Genomic DNA, 26,541 nt, shown 5'->3' with positions numbered 1-26,541 from the left:
GGGGGTCCCCACCTTGTAGAGGGCGCTGACTTTCTCCTGGCACTTGACGTAGTCCTCGTAGTCCGCAAAGACCTTAAACCTGGGGGGGGGGACACACGGAAATGGGGGTCCCAGGCATCCGGGACCCCCAACAAAGGGGTCCCAGGTGTCCGGGACCCACAACAAAGGGGTCCCAGGCCTCCGGGACCCACAACTGACCCCTAGAACCCAAGACTCCCCCCCCAACCCCAACCCAACCCAACGCCATGAACTTGAGTTCTCCATCACCCGAAGACCCCCCACCCCACGTCCCAGGGGACCCAGGCGTCCGGGACCCCCAACAAAGGGGTCCCAGGTGTCCGGGACCCACAACAAAGGGGTCCCAGGCATCCTGGACCCCCAACTGCCATGGGGACCCCAAAATCCAAGACCCCCACCCAACCCCAACCCAACCCAACGCCATGAACTTGGGTTCTCCATCACCCAAGGACCCCCCTCCCCATTTCCCAGGGGACCCAGGTGTCCGGGACCCACAACAAAGGGGTCCCAGGCCTCCAGGACCCACAACTGACCCCTAGAACGCACAACCCCCACCCAACCCCAACCCAACCCAATGCCATGAACTTGGGTCCTCCATCATCCAATGACCCCCCTCCCCACTTCCCAGGGGACCCAGGCGTCCGGGACCCCCAACAAAGGGGTCCCAGGTGTCCGGGACCCACAACAAAGGGATCCCAGGCATCCCGGACCCCCAACTGCCATGGGGACCCCAAAATCCAAGACCCCCACCCAACCCCAACCCAACCCAACGCCATGAACTTGGGTTCTCCATCACCCAAGGACCCCCCTCCCCATTTCCCAGGGGACCCAGGTGTCCGGGACCCACAACAAAGGGGTCCCAGGCCTCCAGGACCCACAACTGACCCCTAGAACGCACAACCCCCACCCAACCCCAACCCAACCCAATGCCATGAACTTGGGTCCTCCATCATCCAATGACCCCCCTCCCCACTTCCCAGGGGACCCAGGCGTCTGGGACCCCCAACAAAGGGGACCCAGGTGTCCGGGACCCCCAACAAAGGGGTCCCAGGCCTCCAGGACCCCCAACTGACCCTAGAACCCAAGACCCCACCCAACCCCAACCCAACCCAACGCCATGAACTTGGGTTCTCCATCACCCAAAGACCCCCCACCCCACGTCCCAGGGGACCCAGGCGTCCGGGACCCCCAACAAAGGGGTCCCAGGCATCCCGGACCCCCAACTGCCATGGGGACCCCAAAATCCAAGACCCCCACCCAACCCCAACCCAACCCAACGCCATGAACTTGGGTTCTCCATCACCCAAAGACCCCCCACCCCACGTCCCAGGGGACCCAGGCGTCCAGGACCCCCAACAAAGGGGTCCCAGGTGTCCGGGACCCACAACAAAGGGGTCCCAGGCATCCCGGACCCCCAACTGCCATGGGGACCCCAAAATCCAAGACCCCCACCCAACCCCAACCCAACCCAACGCCATGAACTTGGGTTCTCCATCACCCAAGGACCCCCCTCCCCATTTCCCAGGGGACCCAGGTGTCCGGGACCCCCAACAAAGGGGTCCCAGGCGTCCGTGACCCACAACAAAGGGGTCCCAGGCCTCCAGGACCCCCAACTGACCCTAGAACCCAAGACCTCCACCCAACCCAACGCCATGAACTTGGATCCTTCATCACCCAAGGACCCCCCACCCCATTTCCCAGGGGACCCAGGTGTCTGGGACCCACAACAAAGGGGTCCCAGGCCTCCAGGACCCACAACCATGATGGAGACCCCAACTGACCCCTAGAACCCAAGACCCCCCCCCAACCCCAACCCAACCCAATGCCATGAACTTGGGTTCTCCATCACCCGAAGAACCCCCACCCCACATCCCAGGGGACCCAGGTGTCCGTGACCCCCAACAAAGGGGTCCCAGGCCTCCAGGACCCCCAACTGACCCTAGAACCCAAGACCCCCCCCAACCCCAACCCAACCCAACGCCATGAACTTGGGTTCTCCATCACCCAAGGACCCCCCACCCCACTTCCCAGGGGACCCAGGCGTCCGGGACCCCCAACAAAGGGGTCCCAGGCATCTCAGACCCCCAACTGCCATGGGGACCCCAAAATCCAAGACCCCCACCCAACCCCAACCCAACCCAACGCCATGAACTTGGGTCCTCCATCACCCAAGGACCCCCCACCCCATTTCCCAGGGGACCCAGGTGTCCAGGACCCCCAACAAAGGGGTCCCAGGCATCTGTGACCCACAACAAAGGGGTCCCAGGCCTCCAGGACCCCCAACTGACCCCTAGAACCCAAGACCACCCCCCAACCCAACGCCATGAACTTGGGTTCTCCATCACCCGAAGACCCCCCACCCCACTTCCGAGGGGACCCAGGTGTCCAAGACCCCCAACGCAGGGGATCCAGGTGTCCAGGACCCCCAACAAAGGGGTCCCAGGCATCCCAGACCCCCAACTGACCCCTAGAACCCAAGACCCCCACCCAACCCCAACCCAACCCAACGCCATGAACTTGGGTTCTCCATCACCCAAGGACCCCCCACCCCACTTTCCAGGCAACGAGGGTGTCTGGGACCCCCAACGAAGGGGTCCCAGGTGTCCGTCCCCCCCCCCCCCCCCGGAATTGTGCCCCCCCCCGGACCTGTCGTGGTTCATGAGCATGTTGACGATGTCTCGGAAGAGGTCGGGCTGGCGGGGGCTGAAGAAGCCGCTGCTGAGCTGGTCCACGGCCTGGCGCAGCTCCGGCAGCCGCTCGTAGTAATCGCGGGCGCGATAGCTGGGGGGCGACGGGGGGGTCAGGGTGAGACGGGGGGCGCCGTGGGGAGCCCTGGGGGATGTGGGGCGCCATGGGGAGCTATGGGTGCCATGGGAAGCTATGGGTGCCATGGGAAGCTATGGGGACCCCTGGTCCCAGGTCACCACGGGGGTGCCATGGTGGTCCCACAGGGGCCATGGGGGTCCCAGGCCAACACATGGGTTCCATGGTGGTCCCACGGGTGCCATGGGGGTCGCGGTCACCATGGGGGTCCCATGGGTGCCATGGAGGTCCCAGATCACCATGGATGTCCCAGGTCACCACGGGGGTTCCATGGTGGTCCCACAGGTGCCATGGGGGTCACGGTCACCATGGGGGTCCCATGGGTGCCATGGAGGTCCCAGGTCACCATGGGGGTCCCATGGGTACCATGGGGGTCCCATGGGTGCCATGGAGGTCCCAGGTCACCATGAGGGTCCCAGGTCACCAAGGGGGTTCCATGGTGGTCCCATGGGTGCCATGGGGGTCCCAGGTCACCATGGATGTCCCAGGTCACCACGGGGGTTCCATGGTGGTCCCGTGGGTGCCATGGGGTTCCTGGTCCCCATGGAGGTCCCAGGTCACCACAGGGGTCCCGGGTCACCACGGGGGTCCCGGGTTGCCACAGGGGTTCCATGGTGGTCCCATGGATGCCATGGGGGTCCCAGGTCACCATGGAGGTCCCAGGTCACCACAGGGGTCCCAGGTCACCACAGGGGTCTATGGTCACCATGGAGGTCCCATGGGTGCCATGGTGGTCCCAGGTCACCATGGTGGTGCCATGGGGTTCCTGCTCACCATGGAGGTCCCAGGTCACCACGGGGGTTCCATGGTGGTCCCATGGGTGCCATGGGGTTCCTGGTCCCCATGGAGGTCCCAGGTCACCATGAGGGTCCCAGGTCACCACGGGGGTTCCATGGTGGTCCCACGGGTGCCATGGAGGTCCCAGGTCACCATGGATGTCCCAGGTCACCACGGGGGTTCCATGGTGGTCCCATGGGTGCCATGGGGTTCCTGGTCCCCATGGAGGTCCCAGGTCACCACAGGGGTCCCGGGTCACCACGGGGGTCCCGGGTTGCCACAGGGGTTCCATGGTGGTCCCATGGGTGCCATGGGGGTCCCAGGTCACCATGGAGGTCCCAGGTCACCACAGGGGTCCCAGGTCACCACAGGGGTCTATGGTCACCATGGAGGTCCCATGGGTGCCATGGTGGTCCCAGGTCACCATGGTGGTGCCATGGGGTTCCTGCTCACCATGGAGGTCCCAGGTCACCACGGGGGTTCCATGGTGGTCCCATGGGTGCCATGGGGTTCCTGGTCCCCATGGAGGTCCCAGGTCAGCACGGGGGTCCCGGGTCACCACAGGGCTTCCATGGTGGTCCCGGGGGTTGCCACCCTCCCCCTTCCCCGCCACCCACCCTTGGCGGTCCAGGGCCTCCACGTCCTCCACCCGCATGCCGAAGATGAAGAGGTTCTCCTCCCCCGCCTCCTCCGCCATCTCCACGTTGGCCCCATCCATGGTGCCGATGGTCAGGGCCCCGTTCAGCATGAACTTCATGTTCCCCGTGCCCGAGGCCTCCGTCCCCGCCGTGGAGATCTGCTCCGACAGGTCGGCCGCCGGGATCACTGCCCGCGGGCGAGAGGAAAGGGGACGGGGGGGGGGCCCCGAGGGCGTTATCGGGGTGTCCCAGGGCGGTGTTTGGGGTGTTTGGGGCAATATTGGGGTGCCCCAGGGTGGTATCAGGGTGCTCTTGGGGTGTTTGGGGCAATAGCGGGGTGTCCCAGGGTGGTGTTTGGGGCGTTTGGGGCAATATTGGGCTGTTTGGGGCAATATTGGGGTGCCCGGGGTGGTACCGGGGTGCTCTTGGGGTGTTTGGGGCAATAGCGGGGTGTCCCAGGGTGGTATTTGGGGTGTTTGGGGCAATAGCGGGGTGCCCCAGGGTGGTATTGGGGTGCTCTTGAGGTGTTTGGGGCAATATCGGGGTGTTTGGGGCAATAGCGGGGTGGTATTGGGGTGTTTGGGGCAATATCGGGGTGTCCCAGGGTGGTATTTGGGGTGTTTGGGGCAATATTGGGGTGCCCAGGGTGGTATCGGGGCGCTCGTGGGGCGTTTGGGACAATATCGGGGTGTTTGGGGCAATATTGGGGTGCCCGGGGTGGTACCGGGGTGCTCTTGGGGCGTTTGGGACAATATCGGGGTGTTTGGGGCAATATTGGGGTGCCCGGGGTGGTATCAGGGTGCTCTTGGGGCGTTTGGGACAATATCGGGGTGTTTGGGGCAATATTGGGGTGCCCGGGGTGGTACCGGGGTGCTCTTGGGGCGTTTGGGGCAATATTGGGGTGTTTGGGGCAATATTGGGGTGCCCCAGGGTGGTATTTGGGGCGTTTGGGGCAATATCGGGGTGTTTGGGGCAATATTGGGGTGCCCGGGGTGGTACCGGGGTGCTCTTGGGGCGTTTGGGGCAATATTGGGGTGTTTGGGGCAATAGCGGGGTACCCGGGGTGGTATCGGGGTGATATTGGGGCATTTGGGACAATATCGGGGTGCCCGGGGTGGTATCGGGGTGCTATCGGGGTGCCCAAGGGTGGTATTGGGGTGGTATTGGGGTGTTTGGGGCAATATCGGGGTGCCCCAGGGTGGTATTTGGGGCGTTTGGGGCAATATCGGGGTGTTTGGGGCAATAGCGGGGTGCCCGGGGTGGTATCGGGGTGCTATCGGGGTGCCCAAGGGTGGTATCGGGGTGATATTGGGGTGTTTGGGGCAATATCGGGGTGCCCCAGGGTGGTATTTGGGGCGTTTGGGGCAATATCGGGGTGTTTGGGGCAATATCGGGGTGCAGGGGTGGCATTTGGAGTGGGTTTGGGTGCAGGGGTGGGGTTTCTGGGTGCTGGGGGGGTCCTGGGGGGGGGTCAGGGTGGGTTTTGGGGTCCCAGGTTGGGGGTGGGGGGGTCAGGGTGGGTTTGGGGGTGCCCGTCCCCTTCTCGGTTCTCCAGGAAGACCTTTGGGTGCAGTGATGGGATTTTGGGGTGCAATGGTGGGGTTTTGGGGTGCAATGGTGGGGTTTTGGGTGCAGGGGTGGGGTTTGGGGGGTCTCGGGGGGGGTTTTTTGGGTGCTGGGGGGGTCCCGGGGGGTGGGCGGGGGGGTCAGGGTGGGTTTTGGGGGTGCCCGTCCCCTTCTCGGTTCTCCAGGAAGACCTTTGGGTGCAGTGACGGGGTTTGGGGTGGGTTTTGGGGTGCAACAGTGGGGTTTGGGGGTTCTCGGGTGGGGTTTTTGGGTGCTGGGGGGGTCCTGGGGGGGGGGTCAGGGTGGGTTTTGGGGGTGCCCGTCCCCTTCTCGGTTCTCCAGGAAGACCTTTGGGTGCAGTGATGGGATTTTGGGGTGCAATGGTGGGATTTTGGGTGCAGGGGTGGGGTTTGGGGGGTCTCGGGTGGGGTTTTTGGGTGCTGGGGGGGTCCCGGGGGGGGTCAGGGTGGGTTTTGGGGGTGCCCGTCCCCTTCTCGGTTCTCCAGGAAGACCTTCGGGTGCAGCGACGGGGTTTTGGGTGCTCAGGGCTGGTTTTGGGGTGCAGGGGTGGGGTTTGGGGGTCTCGGGTGGGGTTTTTGGGTGCTGGGGGGGTCCCGGGGGGGGGTCAGGGTGGGTTTTTGTCGGGGGGGGGTGTTCCCCCTACCCTTCTCGGCCAGCGAGACGCGGTAGTTCTCCAGGAAGACGACCTTGAGGCGGTCGCCCACGGCCGGGTCCTGGTTGACCACGTCCCCGATGGAGGTGACCAGTTTGATGATCATCTTGGCCATGTGGTAGCCGGGGGCCGCCTGGGGGGGGGGGGGACACGGGGGGGGGACAATGACACCGGGGGGGGGGGGGGCGGTGGTCACCACGGCCTCTGGGAAGGAACCCCCCCTCCCCTCGGCAACCCCCAGGCCCCATAGGGACCCCCCCAGACCCTACAGGGCCACCAGGGACCCCCCCCAGACCCCCCACCCCCCCCAGGACCCCTCGGGGACCACTCGGACCCCCCCCCTCCTCCAGGAGCCCCCCAGGCCCCATAGGATCCCCCCAAACCCCCCCCCAAGTCCCTATAGGACCCCCCCAGACCCCTCATAGACCCCCCCAGACCCCTTCAGACCCCCCCAAGTCCCCATAGGATCCCCCCAGACCCCCCCAGACCCCCCCAGGAGCCCCCCAAGTCCCTATAGGATCCCCCCAGACCCCCCCAGACCCTTCATAGACCCCCCCAGAACCCCCCAGGAGCCCCCCAAGTCCCCATAGGATCCCCCCAGACCCCCCCAGACACCCCCAGGAGCCCCCCAAGTCCCTATAGGATCCCCCCAGACCCCCCCAGACCCTTCATAGACCCCCCCAGAACCCCCCAGGAGCCCCCCAAGTCACCATAGGATCCCCCAAGTGCCCATAGGACCCCCCCAGACCCCCCCCGAACCCCCCAGGAGCCCCCCAAGTCCCCATAGGACCACCCCAGAACCCCCCAGACCCCCCCAGACCCCCCCAAGTTGCCATAGGATCCCCCCAGACCCCTCATAGACCCCCCCAGACCCCCCCAAGCAGCCCCCCAAGTCCCCGTAGGACACCCCAGAGCCCCCCAGACCCCCCCAAGCAGCCCCCCAAGTCCCCATAGGACCTTCCCAGACCCCCCCAGACCCCCCCAAGCAGCCCCCCAAGTCCCCATAGGACCCCCCCAGAGCCCCCCAGACCCCCCCATACCTTGCCCCCGATCATGACGGTTCGGGGCACGAAGGGTTTATTCGGGTCCTTCTTGATCCCTGGGGGGGGGGACACACACACGACACCCCAAATCAGGGGGGAGTCCTTGGGGGGGGGGTTCTGGGGGCATCCGGGGGGTCCCAGGGGGTCCCAGGGGGTCCAGGGGGGGTCTCGGGGGCGTCTCAGGGGGGGTCTCACCGCTGTAGAGGGTGACGATGTGGAGGCCATTGAGCAGCCACAGGATCCCTATGGGGGTCTCTATGGGGGTCGCTATGGGGGGGGGGTCCCTGGGGGGGGTCGGGGGTTGTCAGGGGGGGTTCCTATGGGGCGGGGGTCCCGGGGGGGTCCTGGGGGTGTCTCGGGGGGGTCTCACTGCTGTAGAGGGTGACGACGTGGAGGCAGTTGAGCAGCCGCAGGGTCTCCATGGGGGTCTCTACGGGGAGGGTCCCTATGGGGGGGCTCCGGGGGGGGGGGTCCCTCTGGGGCGGGGGTCCCGGGGGGGGGGTCCCGGGGGGGGGTGTGTGTGTCTCACTGTTGTAGAGGGTGATGACGTGGAGGCAGTTGAGCAGCTGCCGCTTGTACTCGTGGATGCGTTTGACCTGGACGTCGAAGAGGGACGCGGGGTTCACCCGCAGCCCACACTCCTTCTGCAGGAACGCCGCGAACTTGGCCTTGTTCTCCTGGGGGGGGACACACACACACAAGGTGGGGGGGGGGGAGACAGGCCGGGACACCCCCGCACCCCCCCAGACCCACACTGACCCCCCCCAGCCCCATAGACCCCCCCAAAAGGGGGATATGGGGATACCCCCACCCCGCATCGCTGCTCCAGGAACGATGTGAACTTCCCCTTGTCCTTCTTGGGGGGGGGAAAGGGGGTGGGAGACCCCCCCCCCAGCCCCATAGAGACCCCCCCAGCCCCACAGGAACCCCCCCAGACCCATAGAGACCCCCCCCAGCCCCACAGACCCCCCCAAAAGGGGGATATGGGGATACCCCCACCCCACATTCCCGCTCCAGGAACGACGTGAACTTCACCTTGTCCTTCTTGGGGGGGGAAAGGGGGTGGGAGACCCCCCCCCCAGCCCCATAGAGACCCCCCCAGCCCCACAGGAACCCCTCCAGACCCATAGAGACCCCCCCCAGCCCCATAGACCCCCCCAAAAGGGGGATATGGGGATACCCCCACCCCGCATCGCTGCTCCAGGAACGACGTGAACATCCCCTTGTACTACTTGGGGGGGGGAAAGGGGGTGGGAGACCCCCCCCCAGCCCCATAGAGACCCCCCCAGCCCCACAGGAACCTCTCCAGCCCCATAGAGACCCCCCCCAGCCCCACAGACCCCCCCAAAAGGGGGATATGGGGATACCCCCACCCCGCATCGCTGCTCCAGGAACGATGTGAACTTCCCCTTGTACTACTTGGGGGGGGGAAAGGGGGTGGGAGACCCCCCCCCAGCCCCATAGAGACCCCCCCAGCCCCACAGGAACCTCTCCAGCCCCATAGAGACCCCCCCCAGCCCCACAGACCCCCCCAAAAGGGGGATATGGGGATACCCCCACCCCGCATCGCTGCTCCAGGAACGATGTGAACTTCCCCTTGTCCTTCTTGGGGGGGGGGAAAGGGGGTGGGAGACCCCCCCCCCAGCCCCATAGAGACCCCCCCAGCCCCACAGGAACCCCTCCAGACCCACAGAGACCCCCCCCAGCCCCACAGACCCCCCCAAAAGGGGGATATGGGGATACCCCCACCACACATCGCTGCTCCAGGAACGATGTGAACTTCCCCTTGTCCTTCTTGGGGGGGGGAAAGGGGGTGGGAGACCCCCCCCCCAGCCCCATAAAGACCCCCCCAGACCCACAGGAACCCCTCCAGCCCCATAGAGACCCCCCCAGCCCCACAGACCCCCCCGAAAAGGGGGATATGGGGATACCCCCACCCCACATCGCTGCTCCAGGAATGACGTGAACTTCCCCTTGTCCTTCTTGGGGGGGAAAAAGGGGTGGGAGACACCCCCCAGCCCCATAGAGACCCCCCCAGCCCCACAGGAACCCCTCCAGACCCATAGAGACCCCCCCAGCCCCACAGACCCCCCCAAAAGGGGGATATGGGGATACCCCCACCCCACATTCCCGCTCCAGGAACGACATGAACATCCCCTTGTCCTTCTTGGGGGGGGAAGGTGGTGGGAGACCCCCCCCCCCAGCCCCATAGAGACCCCCCCAGCCCCATAGAGCCCCCCCCAGCCCCACAGAGCCCCCCCCGGACCTGCTTGACCTTGGCCACGTCGCGCAGAAAGGCCTCGTCGTCCACGAAGCCCCGCAGCCGCTGCAGCTGGTCCAGGTCGGCCACGAAATCCTCCCCGATGCGCTGGGGGGCGGGGCGGGGGGGGGGGAACCGTGGGGCAGCCGCCCCACTGACACCCCACGGCACCCCACTGAGCCCCACTGAGCCCCACAGACCCCCCCCCCAGCTCCCCACTGACACCCCACGGCACCCCACTGACACCCCACGGCACCCCACCGGCCCCCCATTGCTCTCCACGGCCCCCATAGGCCCCCATTGCCCCATAGCCCCCCATGGGCCCCATAGACCCCAGAGCCCCCCATGGGCCCCATAGACCCCAGAGCCCCCCATGGCTCTGTAGCCCCCAATAGCCCCATAGCTCCCCATAGCCCCCCATTGCCCCATAGCCCCCCATGGCTCTGTAGCCCCCCAGAGCCCCACAGCCCCCCATGGGCCCCATAGCCCCCATAGCCCCCCATGGCTCTGTAGCCCCCCATAGCCCCATAGCCCCCCATGGGCCCCATAGTCCCCCATGGCCCCATAGCCCCCATAGCCCCCTATGGCTCTGTAGCCCCCATAGCCCCATAGCCCCCCATGGGCCCCATAGCCCCCCATAGTCCCCGTAGCCCCCATAGCCCCCCATGGCTCTGTAGCCCCCCATAGCCCCATAGCCCCCCATGGGCCCCATAGTCCCCCATGGACACATAGCCCCCCATAGCCTCTCATTGCCCCATAGCCCCCCATGGCTCTGTAGCCCCCCCGAGCCCCACAGCCCCCCATGGCCCCATAACTCCCATAGCCCCCCATGGCTCTGTAGCCCCGCCATGGGCCCCATAGCCCCCATAACCCCCCATGGCTCTGTAGCCCCCATAGCCCCATAGCCCCCCATAGCCCCCCATGGGCCCCATAGCCCCCCATGGCTCTGTAGCCCCCCATAGCCCCATAGCCCCCCATGGGCCCCATAGTCCCCCATAGCCCAATAGTCCCCCATGGCTCTGTAGCCCCCCATGGCTCTGTAGCCCCCCATAGCTCCCCATGGGCCCCATAGCCCCTCATGGCTCTGTAGCCCCCCATAGCCCCATAGCCCCCCATGGCCCCATAGCCCCCATAGCTCCCATAGCCACCCATGGGCCCCATAGCCCCCCATGGCTCTGTAGCCCCCCATAGCCCCATAGCTCCCCATAGCCCCCCATGGCCCCATAGCCCCCATAGCCCCCCATGGGCCCCATAGCCCCCCATGGACCCATAGCCCCCCCATAGCCTCCTAGCCCCCCACAGCCCCCCCATGGGCCCCGTAGCCCCCATAGCCCCCCACGGCTCCGTAGCCCCCCATAGGCCCATAGCCCCCCCATAGCCCCCAGGAGCCCCATAGCCCCCACAGCCCCCCATGGGCCCCATAGCCCCCCATAACCCCCCCGGCCCCACCTGGGCGATGACCTCGGCCAGCCCGGGGTTGCAGAGCAGCAGCCCCCCATAGCCCCCCATAGTCCCCCTAGCCCCATAGCCCCCCATGGCCCCACAGCCCCCCATAGCCCCCCCTGGCCCCATAGCCCCCCATAGCCCCCCATAACCCCCCCGGCCCCACCTGGGCGATGACCTCGGCCAGCCCGGGGTTGCAGAGCAGCAGCCATCGCCGTGGGGTGATGCCGTTGGTTTTGTTCTGGAACTTGTGGGGCTCCAGCTCGTAGAAGTCCTTGAACCTGGGGGGGGCAGGACCCACGGAGACCCATAACCATGGGGACGGGGACCCACGGCCACGGGGGGGGACCCACGGGGACAGGGACCCACGGCCACCCATGGGGACGGGGACGCACAGCCATGGGGGGGACCCACAGCCATTGGGGGGGGACCCACGGGGACTGGGACCCACGGCCATGGGGAGGACCCACAGCCATGGGGGGGACCCACAGCCATGGGAGGGGACCCACGGCCATGGGCGACCCACGGGGACCCACAGCCATGGGGGGGGGAACCCATAGCGACCCACGGCCACGGGGGGACCCACGGCCATGGGGGACCCACAGCCATGGGGGGGACCCACGGGGACAGGGCCCCACGGCCACGGGGGGACCCACAGGGACCCACGGCCATGGGGGACCCACGGGGACAGGGACCCACAGGGACCCACAGCCATAGGGGGGGACCCACGGGGACAGGGACCCACGGCCATGGGGGGGACCCATAGGGACCCACGGGGAAGGGGGACGTGGTTGTGGGGGGAGATGGAGGGACACGGGGGGGACACGGAGGGACGTGGGGGGAGATGGAGGGGACTTGGGGGGAAAATGGAGGGACACGGGATGGACACGGAGGGACACGGGGGGACACGGAGGGAGATGGAGGGACTTGGGGGGAAAATGGAGGGAGATGGAGGGACATGGGGGGACACGGCGGGGACGTGGGGGGACACATGGTGACACGGGGTGACACGGGGGGTCATGGGGGGACACGGGATGGACACGGGATGGACACGGGGGGACACGAGGGGACATGGAGGGAGATGGAGGGACTTGGGGGGAAAATGGAGGGAGATGGAGGGACACGGGGGGGACTTGGGGGGACACGGGGTGACACGGGGTGACACGGGGGACACGGGATGACACGGAGGACACGGGAGGTCATGTGGGGACACGGGAGGTCATGTGGGGACACGGGATGGACATGGGATGGACACGGAGGGAGACGGAGGGAGACGGAGAAGGCAAATGGCGGGACAATGGAGGGACTTGGGGGGAAGATGGAGGGAGATGGAGGGACATAGGGGGGACGTGGGGGGACACGGGGTGACACGGGGGGACACGGGGGACACGGGATGACACGGAGGACACGGGAGGTCATGTGGGGACACGGGATGGACACGGGATGGACACGGGGGAAGATGGAGGGAGACGGAGAAGGAAAATGGCGGGACAATGGAGGGACTTGGGGGGAACATGGAGGGAGATGGAGGGACATAGGGGGGACGTGGGGGGACATGGGGTGACACGGGATGACACGTGGGGACACGGGATGACACGGGGGGACACGGGAGGTCATGTGGGGACACGGGATGGACACGGGATGGACATGGAGGGACACGGGGGGACATGGAGGGAGATGGAGGGAGATGGAGGGACAGGGGGGGACTTGGGGGGACACGGGGTGACACGGGGGGACACGGGGTGACACGGGATGACATGGGGTGACACAGGAGGTCATGTGGGGACACAGGATGGACACGGAGGAACATGGAGGGAGACGGAGAAGGAAAATGGCGGGACAATGGAGGGGACTCAGGGGGGAAGATGGAGGGAGATGGAGGGACACGGGGGGGACACGGGATGACACAGGGGACACGGGATGACACGGGGGGACACGGGAGGTCATGGGGGGACACGGGATGGCCACGGGATGGACACAGAGGGAGACGGAGGGAGACGGAGAAGGAAAATGGCGGGACAATGGAGGGGACTCAGGGGGGAAGATGGAGGGAGATGGAGGGACACAGGGGGGACTTGGGGGGACACGGGGTGACATGGGATGACACGTGGGGACACGGGATGACACGGGGGGACACGGGAGGTCATGTGGGGACACGGGATGGACACGGGATGGACATGGAGGGACACGGGGGAAGATGGAGGGAGATGGAGAAGGAAAATGGCGGGACAATGGAGGGGACTCAGGGGGGGGAGATGGAGGGAGATGGAGGGACACGGGGGGGACTTGGGGGGACACGGGGTGACACAGGGGGACACAGGAGGTCATGTGGGGACACGGGATGGCCACGGGATGGACACGGGGGAAGATGGAGGGAGACGGAGAAGGAAAATGGCGGGACAATGGAGGGGACTCAGGGGGGGAGATGGAGGGAGATGCAGGGACACGGGGGGGACACGGGGTGACATGGGGGGACACGGGGTGACACGGGGGGACACGGGAGGTCATGTGGGGACACGGGATGGACACGGGATGGACACGGGGGAAGATGGAGGGAGACGGAGAAGGAAAATGGCGGGACAATGGAGGGGACTCAGGGGGGAAGATGGAGGGAGATGGAGGGACACGGGGGGGACATGGGGTGACACGGGATGACACGGGGTGACACGGGGGGACACGGGAGGTCATGTGGGGACACGGGATGGACACGGGGGAACATGGAGGGAGATGGAGAAGGAAAATGGCGGGACAATGGAGGGGACTCAGGGGGGAAGATGGAGGGAGATGGAGGGACACAGGGGGGACTTGGGGGGACACGGGGTGACACGGGGTGACACGGGGTGACACGGGGGGGTGACACGTGTGCCGGGGGTGTCCCCTACACGCTGTTCTTGAGGATGTCGGAGTGGATGCGGGCGACGCCGTTGACGGCGTGGGCGCCCACGATGCAGAGGTGCGCCATGTTGATGCGCTTGACGGGCCCTTCCTCCACCAGCGACATGCGCCGCAGACGCTCGTGGTCCCCGGGGAACTGGGCGTACACCCGCTGCGGGGCAGGGGGCTGACCCACGGCTGCCCCACGGCTGCCCCACAAGTGACCCACGGGGCCCCGACCGCCCCCTCAAGGAACACGGGCCTCCAGGCCCCATCTTCCCCTCAGCTCCCCCAGCGCCTGCCCCCGAGGAACACGGGCCTCCAGGTCCCACCTGCCCCACAACTGACCCACAGCTGCCCCACAAGTGACCCACAGCTGCCCCACAAGTGACCCACAGGGACCCACAGGGCTTCGACCACCCCCCCAAGGAACACGGGCCTCCAGGCCCCATCTTCCCCTCAGCTCCCCCAGCGCCTGCCCCCGAGGAACCTGGGCCTCCAGGTCCCACCTGCCCCACAACTGACCCACAGCTGCCCCATGGCTGCCCCACAAGTGACCCAAGTGACCCACAGGGCCTCGACCGCCCTCAAGGAACACGGGCCTCCAGGCCCCATCTTCCCCTCAGCTCCCCCAGCGCCTGCCCCCGAGGAACCTGGGCCTCCAGGTCCCACCTGCCCCACAACTGACCCACAGCTGCCCCACAAGTGACCCACAGCTGCCCCACAAGTGACCCACAGGGACCCACAGGGCCTCGACCACCCCCCCAAGGAACACGGGCCTCCAGGCCCCATCTTCCCCTCAGCTCCCCCAGCGCCTGCCCCCGAGGAACACGGGCCTCCAGGTCCCACCTGCCCCACAAGTGACCCACAAGTGACCCACAGCTGCCCCATGGCTGCCCCACAAGTGACCCAAGTGACCCACAGGGCCTCGACCGCCCCCTCAAGGAACACGGGCCTCCAGGCCCCATCTTCCCCTCAGCTCCCCCAGTGCCTGCCCCTGAGGAACACGGGCCTCCAGGTCCCACCTGCCCCACAACTGACCCACAGCTGCCCCACAAGTGACCCACAGGGACCCACAGGGCCTCGACCACCCCCCCAAGGAACACGGGCCTCCAGGCCCCATCTTCCCCTCAGCTCCCCCAGCGCCTGCCCCCGAGGAACACAGGCCTCCAGGTCCCACCTGCCCCACAAGCGACCCACAAGTGACCCACAGCTGCCCCATGGCTGCCCCACAAGTGACCCAAGTGACCCACAGGGCCCCAGCCACCCCCCCAGGGAACACAGGCCTCCAGGCCCCGTCTTCCCCCCAGGGAACACAGGCCTCCAGGTCCCACCTGCCCCACAAGCGACCCACAACTGACCCACAGCTGCCCCCCAAGGGGCCCCCAAGACCCAGACCTCCATGTTCCCCGTCTCCCCCCAAGTAACCCAGGCGTCTGGGCTCCCCCCATCTCCCCCCAAGTGCCCGCCCCAAGACCCAGACCTCCATGTTCCCCATCTCCCCACATCTCCCCCCAAGTAACCCAGGTGTCTGGGCCCCCCCATCTCCCCCCAAGTAACCCAGGTGTCTGGGCCCCCCATCTCCCCCCAAGTGCCCCCCAAGCGCCCGCCCCAAGACCCAGACCTCCATGGTCCCCATCTCCCCCCAAGTAACCCAGGCATCTGAGCCCCCCCCCATCTCCCCCCAAGTAACTAAGGTGTCTGGGCCCCCCCATCTCCCCCCATCTCCCCCCAAGTAACCCAGGTGTCTGGGCCCCCCATCTCCCCCCAAGTGCCCCCCAAGCGCCCGCCCCAAGACCCAGACCTCCATGGTCCCCATCTCCCCCCAAGTAACCCAGGCATCTGAGCCCCCCCCCATCTCCCCCCAAGTAACTAAGGTGTCTGGGCCCCCCCATCTCCCCCCATCTCCCCCCAAGTAACCCAGGTGTCTGGGCCCCCCCATCTCCCCCCAAGTGCCCCCCAAGCGCCCGCCCCAAGACCCAGACCTCCATGGTCCCCATCTCCCCCCCCCCACCCCACACACCCCCATATGTGTGTGTCCCCAACCCCCACCCCCCCCCCCCCCGCCCCCAGCCCCACACTTGTGGGTCAGACTGACGTCGAGGAAGCGCTGGTTGATCTCGTAGATGATCTGGAGGTGGCGGGGCAGCAGGGCCTCCAGCAGCTGCAGCGGCCATCGCTCCAGCGCCTCGGGCAGCACCGTGTGGTTGGTGTAGGCGCAGGTCCGCACCGTCACCTCCCAGGCCTGCCGACGTGGGGGGCGACACGGCACTTGGGGGGCTGCCCCACACCTTGGGGGGGGTTGGGGGGGGGGGCCTGACCCCATAGCTCGGGGTGGGGGGGGGGCGACCCACGGGCACCCGCCCCACCGTGGGCAACGGGCCGGAGGATGGGGAACCCCCAAACGCGCTCTAGCGGAGCCCCTGCCCCACAGAACCCCCTTTTTGGGGTCCCCCCCTGCCCCATAGAATGCCATTCCCATCCCCCTCCAGCTTAGGGGAGCCCCTGCCCCACAGGAACCCCCTTTTTGGGGTCCCTTCAGCCCCATAGAACGCCATTCCCATCCCCCTCCAGCTTAGGGGAGCCCCTGCCCCACAGAAACCCCCTTTTTGGGGTCCCCCCCTGCCCCATAGAACCCCGTCCCAGCAGTACCCACAGCCTAGGGGAGCCTCTGCCCCACAGAAACCCCCTTTTTGGGGTCCCTTCAGCCCCATAGAACGCCATTCCCATCCCCCTCCAGCTTAGGGGAGCCCCTGCCCCACAGGAACCCCCTTTTTGGGGTCCCTTCAGCCCCATAGAACGCCATTCCCATCCCCCTCCAGCTTAGGGGAGCCCCTGCCCCACAGAAACCCCCTTTTTGGGGTCCCCCCCTGCCCCATAGAACCCCGTCCCAGCAGTACCCACAGCCTAGGGGAGCCTCTGCCCCACAGAACCCCCTTTTTGGGGTCCCTTCAGCCCCATAGAACGCCATTCCCATCCCCCTCCAGCTTAGGGGAGCCCCTGCCCCACAGAACCCCCTTTTTGGGGTCCCCCCCCTGCCCCATAGAATGCCATTCCCATCCCCCTCCAGCTTAGGGGAGCCCCTGCCCCACAGAAACCCCCTTTTTGGGGTCCCCCCCTGCCCCATAGAACCCCGTCCCAGCAGTACCCACGGCCTAGGGGAGCCCCTGCCCCACAGAAACCCCCTTTTTGGGGTCCCCCCCTGCCCCATAGAACCCCATCCCAGCAGTACCCACGGCCTAGGGGAGCCTCTGCCCCACAGAACCCCCTTTTTGGGGTCCCTTCAGCCCCATAGAACGCCGTTCCCATCCCCCTCCAGCTTAGGGGAGCCCCTGCCCCACAGAACCCCCTTTTTGGGGTCCCCCCCTGCCCCATAGAACCCCGTCCCAGCAGTACCCACAGCCTAGGGGAGCCTCTGCCCCACAGAAACCCCCTTTTTGGGGTCCCTTCAGCCCCATAGAACGCCATTCCCATCCCCCTCCAGCTTAGGGGAGCCCCTGACCCACAGGAACCCCCTTTTTGGGGTCCCTTCAGCCCCATAGAACGCCATTCCCATCCCCCTCCAGCTTAGGGGAGCCCCTGCCCCACAGAAACCCCCTTTTTGGGGTCCCCCCCTGCCCCATAGAACCCCGTCCCAGCAGTACCCACAGCCTAGGGGAGCCTCTGCCCCACAGAACCCCCTTTTTGGGGTCCCTTCAGCCCCATAGAACGCCATTCCCATCCCCCTCCAGCTTAGGGGAGCCCCTGCCCCACAGAAACCCCCTTTTTGGGGTCCCCCCCTGCCCCATAGAACCCCATCCCAGCAGTACCCACAGCCTAGGGGAGCCTCTGCCCCACAGAAACCCCCTTTTTGGGGTCCCTTCAGCCCCATAGAACGCCATTCCCATCCCCCTCCAGTTTAGGGGAGCCCCTGCCCCACAGAAACCCCCTTTTTGGGGTCCCTTCAGCCCCATAGAACGCCATTCCCATCCCCCTCCAGTTTAGGGGAGCCCCTGCCCCACAGAAACCCCCTTTTTGGGGTCCCCCCCTGCCCCAGAGAAGCCCCTTTTTGGGGTCCCTCCTGCCCCACGGCACCTCGTGTCCCCCCCCCCCCGACGTGGCCCCTCCGTGTCCCCCCATGTCACCCCCATGTCACCCCCCCATGTCCCCTCTGTGTCACCCCTCCATGTCCCCCTGTGTCCCACCAGTGTCACCCTCTGTGTCCCCCTTCTGTCCCCCCCCATGTCCTCCCATGTGTCCCCCCCGTGTCCTCCCGTGTCCCCCCCCGGTGTCCCCCCATGTCCCCCCATGTCCCCCCTGTGTCCCCCCATGTCACCCCCGTGTCCCCCCCATGTCCCCCCAGTGCCACTCCCCATGTCCCCCTTCTGTCCCCCCCCATGTCCTCCCGTGTCGCCCCCCGGTGTCCCCCCCATGTCCCCCCGTGTCCCCTCTGTGTCCCCATGTGTCCCCCCCGTGTCCCCCCCCCCGTGTCCCCCCCACGTTCCCTCTGTGTGTCCCCCATGTCCCCCTCATGTCACCCCTGTGTCCCCCCGTGTCCCACCAGTGTCCCCCCCCGTGTCCCCCCCCCATGTCACTCTCGTGTCGTCCCCCCCCGTGTGTTGTGTCCCCCCCCGTGTCCCACCTTGTCCCAGCTGAGGTTCTCCTCGTCCACCAGGATGCGCATGAGCTCGGGGATGGCCAGGGAGGGGTGGGTGTCATTGAGCTGGATGGCCACCTGGGGGGGGGCACGGGGACATGGGGACATGGGGACATCGGGGACATGGGGGACATGGGGGACATCAGGGACATGGGGGGACATGGGGACATCAGGGACATGGGGGACTTGGGGGACATGGGGGACATGGGGGACATTGGGGACATGGGGACATCAGGGACATGGGGGACATGGGGGACATTGGGGACATGGGGACATCAGGGACATGGGGGACATGGGGGACATCAGGGACATGGGGGACATGGGGACATCAGGGACATGGGGGACATGGGGGACTTGGGGGACATTGGGGATATCGGGGACATCGGGGACATTGGGGATATTGGGGACATGGGGGGACATGGGGGACATTGGGGATATCGGGGACATTGGGGACATGGGGGACATGGGGGACATGGGGGGACATGGGGGACATGGGGGACTTGGGGGACATGGGGACATCAGGGACATGGGGGACATTGGGGACATGGGGCATTGGGGACATGGGGGACATCGGGGACATTAGGGACATCGGGGACATGGGGGACATGGGGGACATCAGGGACATCGGGGACATGGGGACATCAGGGACATGGGGGACTTGGGGGACATGGGGGACATGGGGGACATCAGGGACATGGGGGACATTGGGGACATCAGGGACATTGGGGACATTGGGGACATCGGGGACATCGGGGACATTAGGGACATTGGGGACATTGGGGACATGGGGCATTGGGGACATGGGGGGACATGGGGGACATGAGGGACATGGGGAGACATGGGGGACATTGGGGGCATCGGGGACATTGGGGACATTGGGGACATGGGGGACATTGGGGAAATGGGGGGACATGGGGGACATGGGGGACATGAGGGGACATGGGGACATTGGGGGACATTGGGGACATGGGGGACTTGGGGGACATGGGGACATCAGGGACATGGGGGACATTGGGGACATGGGGCATTGGGGACATGGGGGACATCGGGGACATGGGGGACACTGGGGACATGGGGGGACATGGGGACATAAGGGACATGGGGGACACGGGGGACATGGGGGACATTGGGGACATCGGTGACATGGGGGACATTGGGGGACATTGGGGACATGGGGGATATTGGGGACATGGGGGGACATCGGGGACATGAGGGACATGGGAGACATGGGGGAACATCGGGGACACCAGGGGACATTGGGGACATTGGGGACATCGAGGACATTGGGGATATTGGGGACATGGGGGGACATGGGGGACATGGGGGACATTGGGGACATTGGGGGCATCGGGGACATGGGGGACATCGGGGACATTGGGGATATTGGGGACATGGGGGGACATGGGGACATCAGGGACATGGGGGACATGGGGGACATCGGGGACATTGGGGACATTGGGGACATGGGGGGACATTGGGGACATCGGTGACATGGGGACATTGGGGACATGGGGGGACATTGGGGACATCGGGGACATGGGGGACATCGGGGACATTGGGGACATCGGTGACATGGGGACATTGGGGGGACATTGGGGACATTGGGGGCATCGGGGACATGGGGGACATTGGGGACATGGGGGGACATTGGGGGGACATTGGGGACATTGGGGACATCGGGGACATTGGGGACATCGGGGACATGGGGGGACATGGGGGACATTGGGGACATGGGGGATATTGGGGACATCGGGGACATGGGGGACATCGGGGACATGGGGGACATTGGGGACATTGGGGACATTGGGGACATGGGGGGACATGGGGGGACATTGGGGACATTGGGGACATGGGGGGTATTGGGGACATGGGGGGACATGGGGACATCAGGGACATGGGGGACATGGGGACACCAGGGGACATTGGGGACATTGGGGGGGACACGGGACGGGGACACTGCTCGGCGTTGAAGGATGTCTGGATGGGGACGGGGGGGGACAGGGGGACACAAGGGGACACGGGGGGTGACAGGGGGGTGACAGGAGGTGACAGGGGGACACAAGGGGACACGGGGGGTGACAGGGGGGTGACGGGGGGGTGACGGGGGTGTCACCTTGTCAGGGAAGGTGTCAAAGGAGGGGATGGATGGGGACAGGGGGGTGACAGGGGGACACGGGGGGTGGCAGAGGGACACCAGGGGACACGAGGGGACACAGGGGGTGACAGGGGGGTGACAGGAGGTGACAGGGGGACACAAGGGGTGACAGGGGGTGACAGGGGGTGACAAGGGGACACAAGGGGTGACGGGGACGGGGGGACAGAGGGGGTGACAGAGGGACACAAGGGGTGACAGGGGGGTGACGGGGGGGTGACGGGGGTGTCACCTTGTCGGGGAAGGCGCCAAAGGAGGGGATGGAGAGGGGACAGGGGGGTGACAGGAGGTGACAGGGGGACACAAGGGGACACAAGGGGTGACAGGGGGTGACAGGGGGGTGTCGGGGGGGTGACAGGGGGTTGTCGGGGGGGTGACAAGGGGTGACAGGGGGGTGCCGGGGGTGTCACCTTGCCGGGGAAGGCGTTGAAGGTGGCGCGGACGGGGATGGAGAGGGGAGACGGGGAGGGGACGGATGGGGACGGGGGGTGACGGGGGGGACACGAGGGGACACAGGGGGTGACGGGGGGGGACAGGGGGGTGCCGGGGGGGTGACAGGGGGGTGCCGGGGGTGTCACCTTGCCGGGGAAGGTGTCGAAGGTGGCGCAGACGGGGATGGAGAGGGGAGACGGGGAGGGGACGGATGGGGACGGGGGGTGACAGGGGGACACGAGGGGACACAGGGGGTGACAGGGGGGTGTCAGGGGGGTGACAGAGGGACACAAGGGGTGACAGGGGGGTGACGGGGGGGTGACGGGGGTGTCACCTTGTCGGGGAAGGCGTCAAAGGAGGGGATGGAGAGGGGACAGGGGGGTGACAGGAGGTGACACGGGGACACAAGGGGACACAAGGGGTGACAGGGGGTGACAGGGGGGTGTCGGGGGGGTGACAGGGGGTTGTCGGGGGGGTGACAAGGGGTGACAAGGGGTGACAGGGGGGTGCTGGGGGTGTCACCTTGTCGGGGAAGGCGTCGAAGGTGGCGCGGACGGGGATGGAGAGGGGAGACGGGGAGGGGACGGATGGGGCCGGGGGGTGACAGGGGGACACAGGGGGTGGCGGGGGGTGCCGGGGGGGGGCCATGGGGGGGTGCCGGGGGTGTCACCTTGTCGGGGAAGGTGTCGAAGGCGGTGCGGACGGGGTCGCGGCTGCCGAACTTGGCGGACTTGAAGCGGCGGACGATGTCGTGCAGGGTGGCCGCCACCACGAAATACTCCTGCTTCAGCCGCAGCTCCTTCCCCTCGAAAAACTGACCCCCCCCCGGCGTCACCCACGCCCCCCCACAGCCACCCCCCCCGCCACCATGTCACCGACACCCCCCCGGGGACAGCGGGACCCCCCCCCCATGGGGACACGGGGACCCCCACGGGGACAGCGGGACCCCCTCATGTCACCGATACCCTCCCGGGGACAGCGGGACCCCCCCCCGCCATAGGGACACGGGGACCCCCCCAATGTCACCGACACCCCCCCAGGGACAGCGGGACCCCCCTCATGTCACTGAGACCCCCCCCGGGGACAGCGGGACCCCCCCCATGGGGACACGGGGACCCCCACGGCGACAGCGGGACCCCCCTCATGTCACCGATACCCTCCTGGGGACAGCGGGACCCCCCCCCCCATAGGGACACGGGGACCCCCCCAATGTCACCGACACCCCCCAGGGACAGCGGGACCCCCCTCATGTCACCGACACCCCCCCAGGGACAGCGGGACCCCCCTCATGTCACTGATACCCCCCCCGGGGACAGCGGGACCCCCCCCCCCATGGGGACACGGGGACCCCCACGGGGACAGCGGGACCCCCCTCATGTCACCGATACCCTCCTGGGGACAGCGGGACCCCCCCCCCCCATAGGGACACGGGGACCCCCCCAATGTCACCGACACCCCCCCCGGGGACAGCGGGACACCCCCCCCCATAGGGACACAGGGACCCCCACGGGGATACCAGGACCCCCCCCCAATGTCACTGACACCCCCAGGGACACTGGGACCCCCCCCATAGGGACACGGGGACCCCCCCAATGTCACCGACACCCCCCCACGGGGACACGGGGACCCCCCCCCCAATGTCACCGACACCCCCCATAGGGACACGGGGACCCCCCCCATAGGGACACGGGGACCCCCCCAATGTCACCGACACCCCGCGGGGACACCGGGACCCCCCCCATGGGGACACGGGGACCCCCCCCAATGTCACCGACACCCCCCCGGGGACACCAGGACCCCCCCGCAATGTCACTGACAGCCCCCGGGGACACCGCGACCCCCCCATGGGGACACAGGGACCCCCCCCATGCCACCAGGACCCCGCCAGGGACACCACGACCCCCCCATGGGGACACCACGACCCCCCCCGCCATGGGGACACCGGGACACCCCCCCCCCCATCCCCCGTGTCACCAGGACCCCCCCAGGGACACCAAGACACACACCCTGCCCCCCCCCCCCCCCCCCCAATTCCCGGGGGTCCTGCCCCCCCCCCCGGGCCCCCAGGGACCCCCCCCCATGTGTTGTGTCCCCCCCCCACACACATTGTCATTGGGGTACAGCACACGGGGGGGGGTCCCATCTCCCCCCATCCCCGTGGGGGGTCCTGCCCCCCCCCACAGCCCCCAGGGACCCCACCCCCCGCCCCCGGGGGGGGGTGTCTCAGCCACCCCCCCCCCCCCTCAGCCCCCCCCCCGCCCCGTTGTGCCCCCCCCTCACGTTGTCGTTGGGGTACAGCACACGGGAGATGTTTTCCGCCAGGTTTCGGTCCAGCACGGCCTGGATGTACCCCCCCACATTGACTGGGGGGGGGGGATAATGGGGGGGGGGGGGGTTAGGGGTGGAGCGATACCCCGGGGGGGGGATTTGGGGGTCACAGGTGGGTATTTTTGGGGTCGGGGGGTGGATTTGGGGGTCCCAGGTGGGTATTTTGGGGTCGGGGGGGGGATTTGGGGGTCCCAGAGGGTGTTTTTGGGGCTGGGGGGGGGGCATAGGAGTGGATTTGGCATCCCGGGGGGGGGATTTGGGGGTCTGGGGGGGGACTTGTGGGTCCCAGAGGGTGTTTTGGCGTCGGGGGGGGTGGATTTGGGGGTCCCAGAGGGTGTTTTGGGGTTGGGGGAGGGATTTGGGGGTCCCAGGTGGGTATTTTTGGGGTCGGGGGGGGATTTGGGGGTCCCAGAGGGTGTTTTGGGGGCTGGGGGGGGGACATAGGAGTGGATTGGGCATCCCGGGGGGGGGATTCGGGGGTCCCAGGTGGGTATTTTGGGGTCGGGGGGGGTGTTGGGGGTTTCAGGTGGGGTTTTTTGGGGGTCCCAAGTGGGTATTTTGGGGTCGGGGGGGGGATTTGGGGGTCCCAGAGGGTGTTTTGGGGTCGGGGGGGTGGATTTGGGGGTCCCAAGTGGGTATTTTTGGGGTCGGGGGGGGATTTGGGGGTCCCAGAGGGTGTTTTGGGGGCTGGGGGGGGGGCATAGGAGTGGATTGGGCATCCCGGGGGGGGGAATTTGGGGGTCTGGGGGGGGACTTGTGCGTCCCAGAGGGTGTTTTGGGGTGGGGGGGGGTGGATTTGGGGGTCCCAGAGGGTGTTTTGGGGTCGGGGGGTGGATTTGGGGGTCCCAGGTGGGTATTTTGGGGTCGGGGGGGGGATTTGGGGGTCCCAGAGGGTGTTTTGGGGTCGGGGGGGGGGATTTGGGGGTCCCAGAGGGTGTTTTTGGGGCTGGGGGGGGGGCATAGGAGTGGATTGGGCATCCCGGGGGGGGGGATTTGGGCGTCTGGGGGGGGACTTGTGGGTCCCAGAGGGTGTTTTGGGGTCGGGGGGGGGATTTGGGGGTCCCAGGTGGGTATTTTTGGGGTCGGGGGGGGATTTGGGGGTCCCAGGTGGGTATTTTGGGGTCGGGGGGGGGTGTTGGGGGTTTCAGGTGGGTTTTTTTGGGGGTCCCAAGTGGGTATTTTTGGGGTCGGGGGGGGATTTGGGGGTCCCAGAGCGTGTTTTGGGGGCTGGGGGGGGGGGGGCATAGGAGTGGATTGGGCATCCCGGGGGGGGGGGATTTGGGGGTCTGGGGGGGGACTTGTGGGTCCCAGAGGGTGTTTTGGGGTCGGGGGGGGGTGGATTTGGGGGTCCCAGGTGGGTATTTTTGGGGTCGGGGGGGGATTTGGGGGTCCCAGGTGGGTATTTTGGGGTCGGGGGGGGGATTTGGGGGTCCCAGAGGGTGTTTTGGGGTCGGGGGGGTGGATTTGGGGGTCCCAGAGGGTATTTTGGGGTCGGGGGGGGGATTTGGGGGTCCCAGAGGGTGTTTTGGGGTCGGGGGGGGGGATTTGGGGGTCCCAGAGGGTATTTTGGGGTCGGGGGGGGGATTTGGGGGTCCCAGAGGGTGTTTTGGGGGCTGGGGGGGGGCATAGGAGTGGATTTGGCATCCCGGGGGGGGGATTTGGGGGTCTGGGGGGGGACTTGTGGGTCCCAGAGGGTGTTTTGGGGTCGGGGGGGGTGGATTTGGGGGTCCCAGAGGGTGTTTTAGGGTCGGGGGGGGGGATTTGGGGGTCCCAAGTGGGTATTTTTGGGGTCGGGGGGGGGATTTGGGGGTCCCAGAGGGTGTTTTGGGGTCGGGGGGGGGATTTGGGGGTCCCAGAGGGTATTTTGGGGTCGGGGGGGGGATTTGGGGGTCCCAGAGGGTGTTTTGGGGGCTGGGGGGGGGCATAGGAGTGGATTTGGCATCCCGGGGGGGGGATTTGGGGGTCTGGGGGGGGACTTGTGGGTCCCAGAGGGTGTTTTGGGGTCGGGGGGGGTGGATTTGGGGGTCCCAGAGGGTGTTTTAGGGTCGGGGGGGGGATTTGGGGGTCCCAAGTGGGTATTTTTGGGGTCGGGGGGGGAATTTGGGGGTCCCAGAGGGTGTTTTGGGGTCGGGGGGGTGGATTTGGGGGTCCCAAGGGCGTATTTTTGGGGTCGGGGGGGGATTTGGGGGTCCCAGAGGGTGTTTTGGGGGCTGGGGGGGGGCATAGGAGTGGATTGGGCATCCCGGGGGGGGGATTTGGGGGTCCCAGGTGGGTATTTTGGGGTCGGGGGGGGGTGTTGGGGGTTTCAGGTGGGTTTTTTTGGGGGTCCCAAGTGGGTATTTTTGGGGTCGGGGGGGGATTTGGGGGTCCCAGAGCGTGTTTTGGGGGCTGGGGGGGGGGGCATAGGAGTGGATTGGGCATCCCGGGGGGGGGGGATTTGGGGGTCTGGGGGGGGACTTGTGGGTCCCAGAGGGTGTTTTGGGGTCGGGGGGGGGTGGATTTGGGGGTCCCAGGTGGGTATTTTTGGGGTCGGGGGGGGATTTGGGGGTCCCAGGTGGGTATTTTGGGGTCGGGGGGGGGGGTGTTGGGGGTTTCAGGTGGGGTTTTTTGGGGGTCCCAAGTGGGTATTTTGGGGTCGGGGGGGGGATTTGGGGGTCCCAGAGGGTGTTTTGGGGTCGGGGGGGTGGATTTGGGGGTCCCAAGTGGGTATTTTTGGGGTCGGGGGGGGATTTGGGGGTCCCAGAGGGTGTTTTGGGGGCTGGGGGGGGGCATAGGAGTGGATTGGGCATCCCGGGGGGGGGATTTGGGGGTCCCAGGTGGGTATTTTGGGGTCGGGGGGGGGTGTTGGGGGTTTCAGGTGGGGTTTTTTGGGGGTCCC

The 26,541-nt window shown here is 67.0% G+C and overlaps 1 protein-coding gene across 1 annotated transcript; it reads right to left on the bottom strand.

The window, feature by feature from the left end:
- LOC141737238 (glycogen phosphorylase, muscle form-like) lies at nucleotides 1-23,698 on the bottom strand (the record flags this gene model as incomplete). Its single annotated transcript, XM_074571900.1, has 13 exons — nucleotides 1-79; nucleotides 2,665-2,799; nucleotides 4,236-4,443; nucleotides 6,487-6,628; nucleotides 7,536-7,594; nucleotides 8,068-8,215; nucleotides 9,805-9,906; nucleotides 11,408-11,522; nucleotides 14,124-14,287; nucleotides 16,214-16,360; nucleotides 18,737-18,829; nucleotides 22,006-22,149; nucleotides 23,616-23,698. Coding segments are annotated over 13 exons (1,619 nt in total), but the record flags the coding sequence as incomplete, so codon positions are not given.
- Nucleotides 23,699-26,541: the final 2,843 nt, after the last annotated feature.

This window comes from Larus michahellis, unplaced genomic scaffold, assembly GCF_964199755.1.
Source record: "Larus michahellis unplaced genomic scaffold, bLarMic1.1 SCAFFOLD_505, whole genome shotgun sequence".
NCBI lineage: Eukaryota > Metazoa > Chordata > Aves > Charadriiformes > Laridae > Larus > Larus michahellis.
The sequence above is the reverse complement of the archived record's forward strand: the minus strand, read 5'-3'. Positions and strand labels throughout refer to the sequence as shown.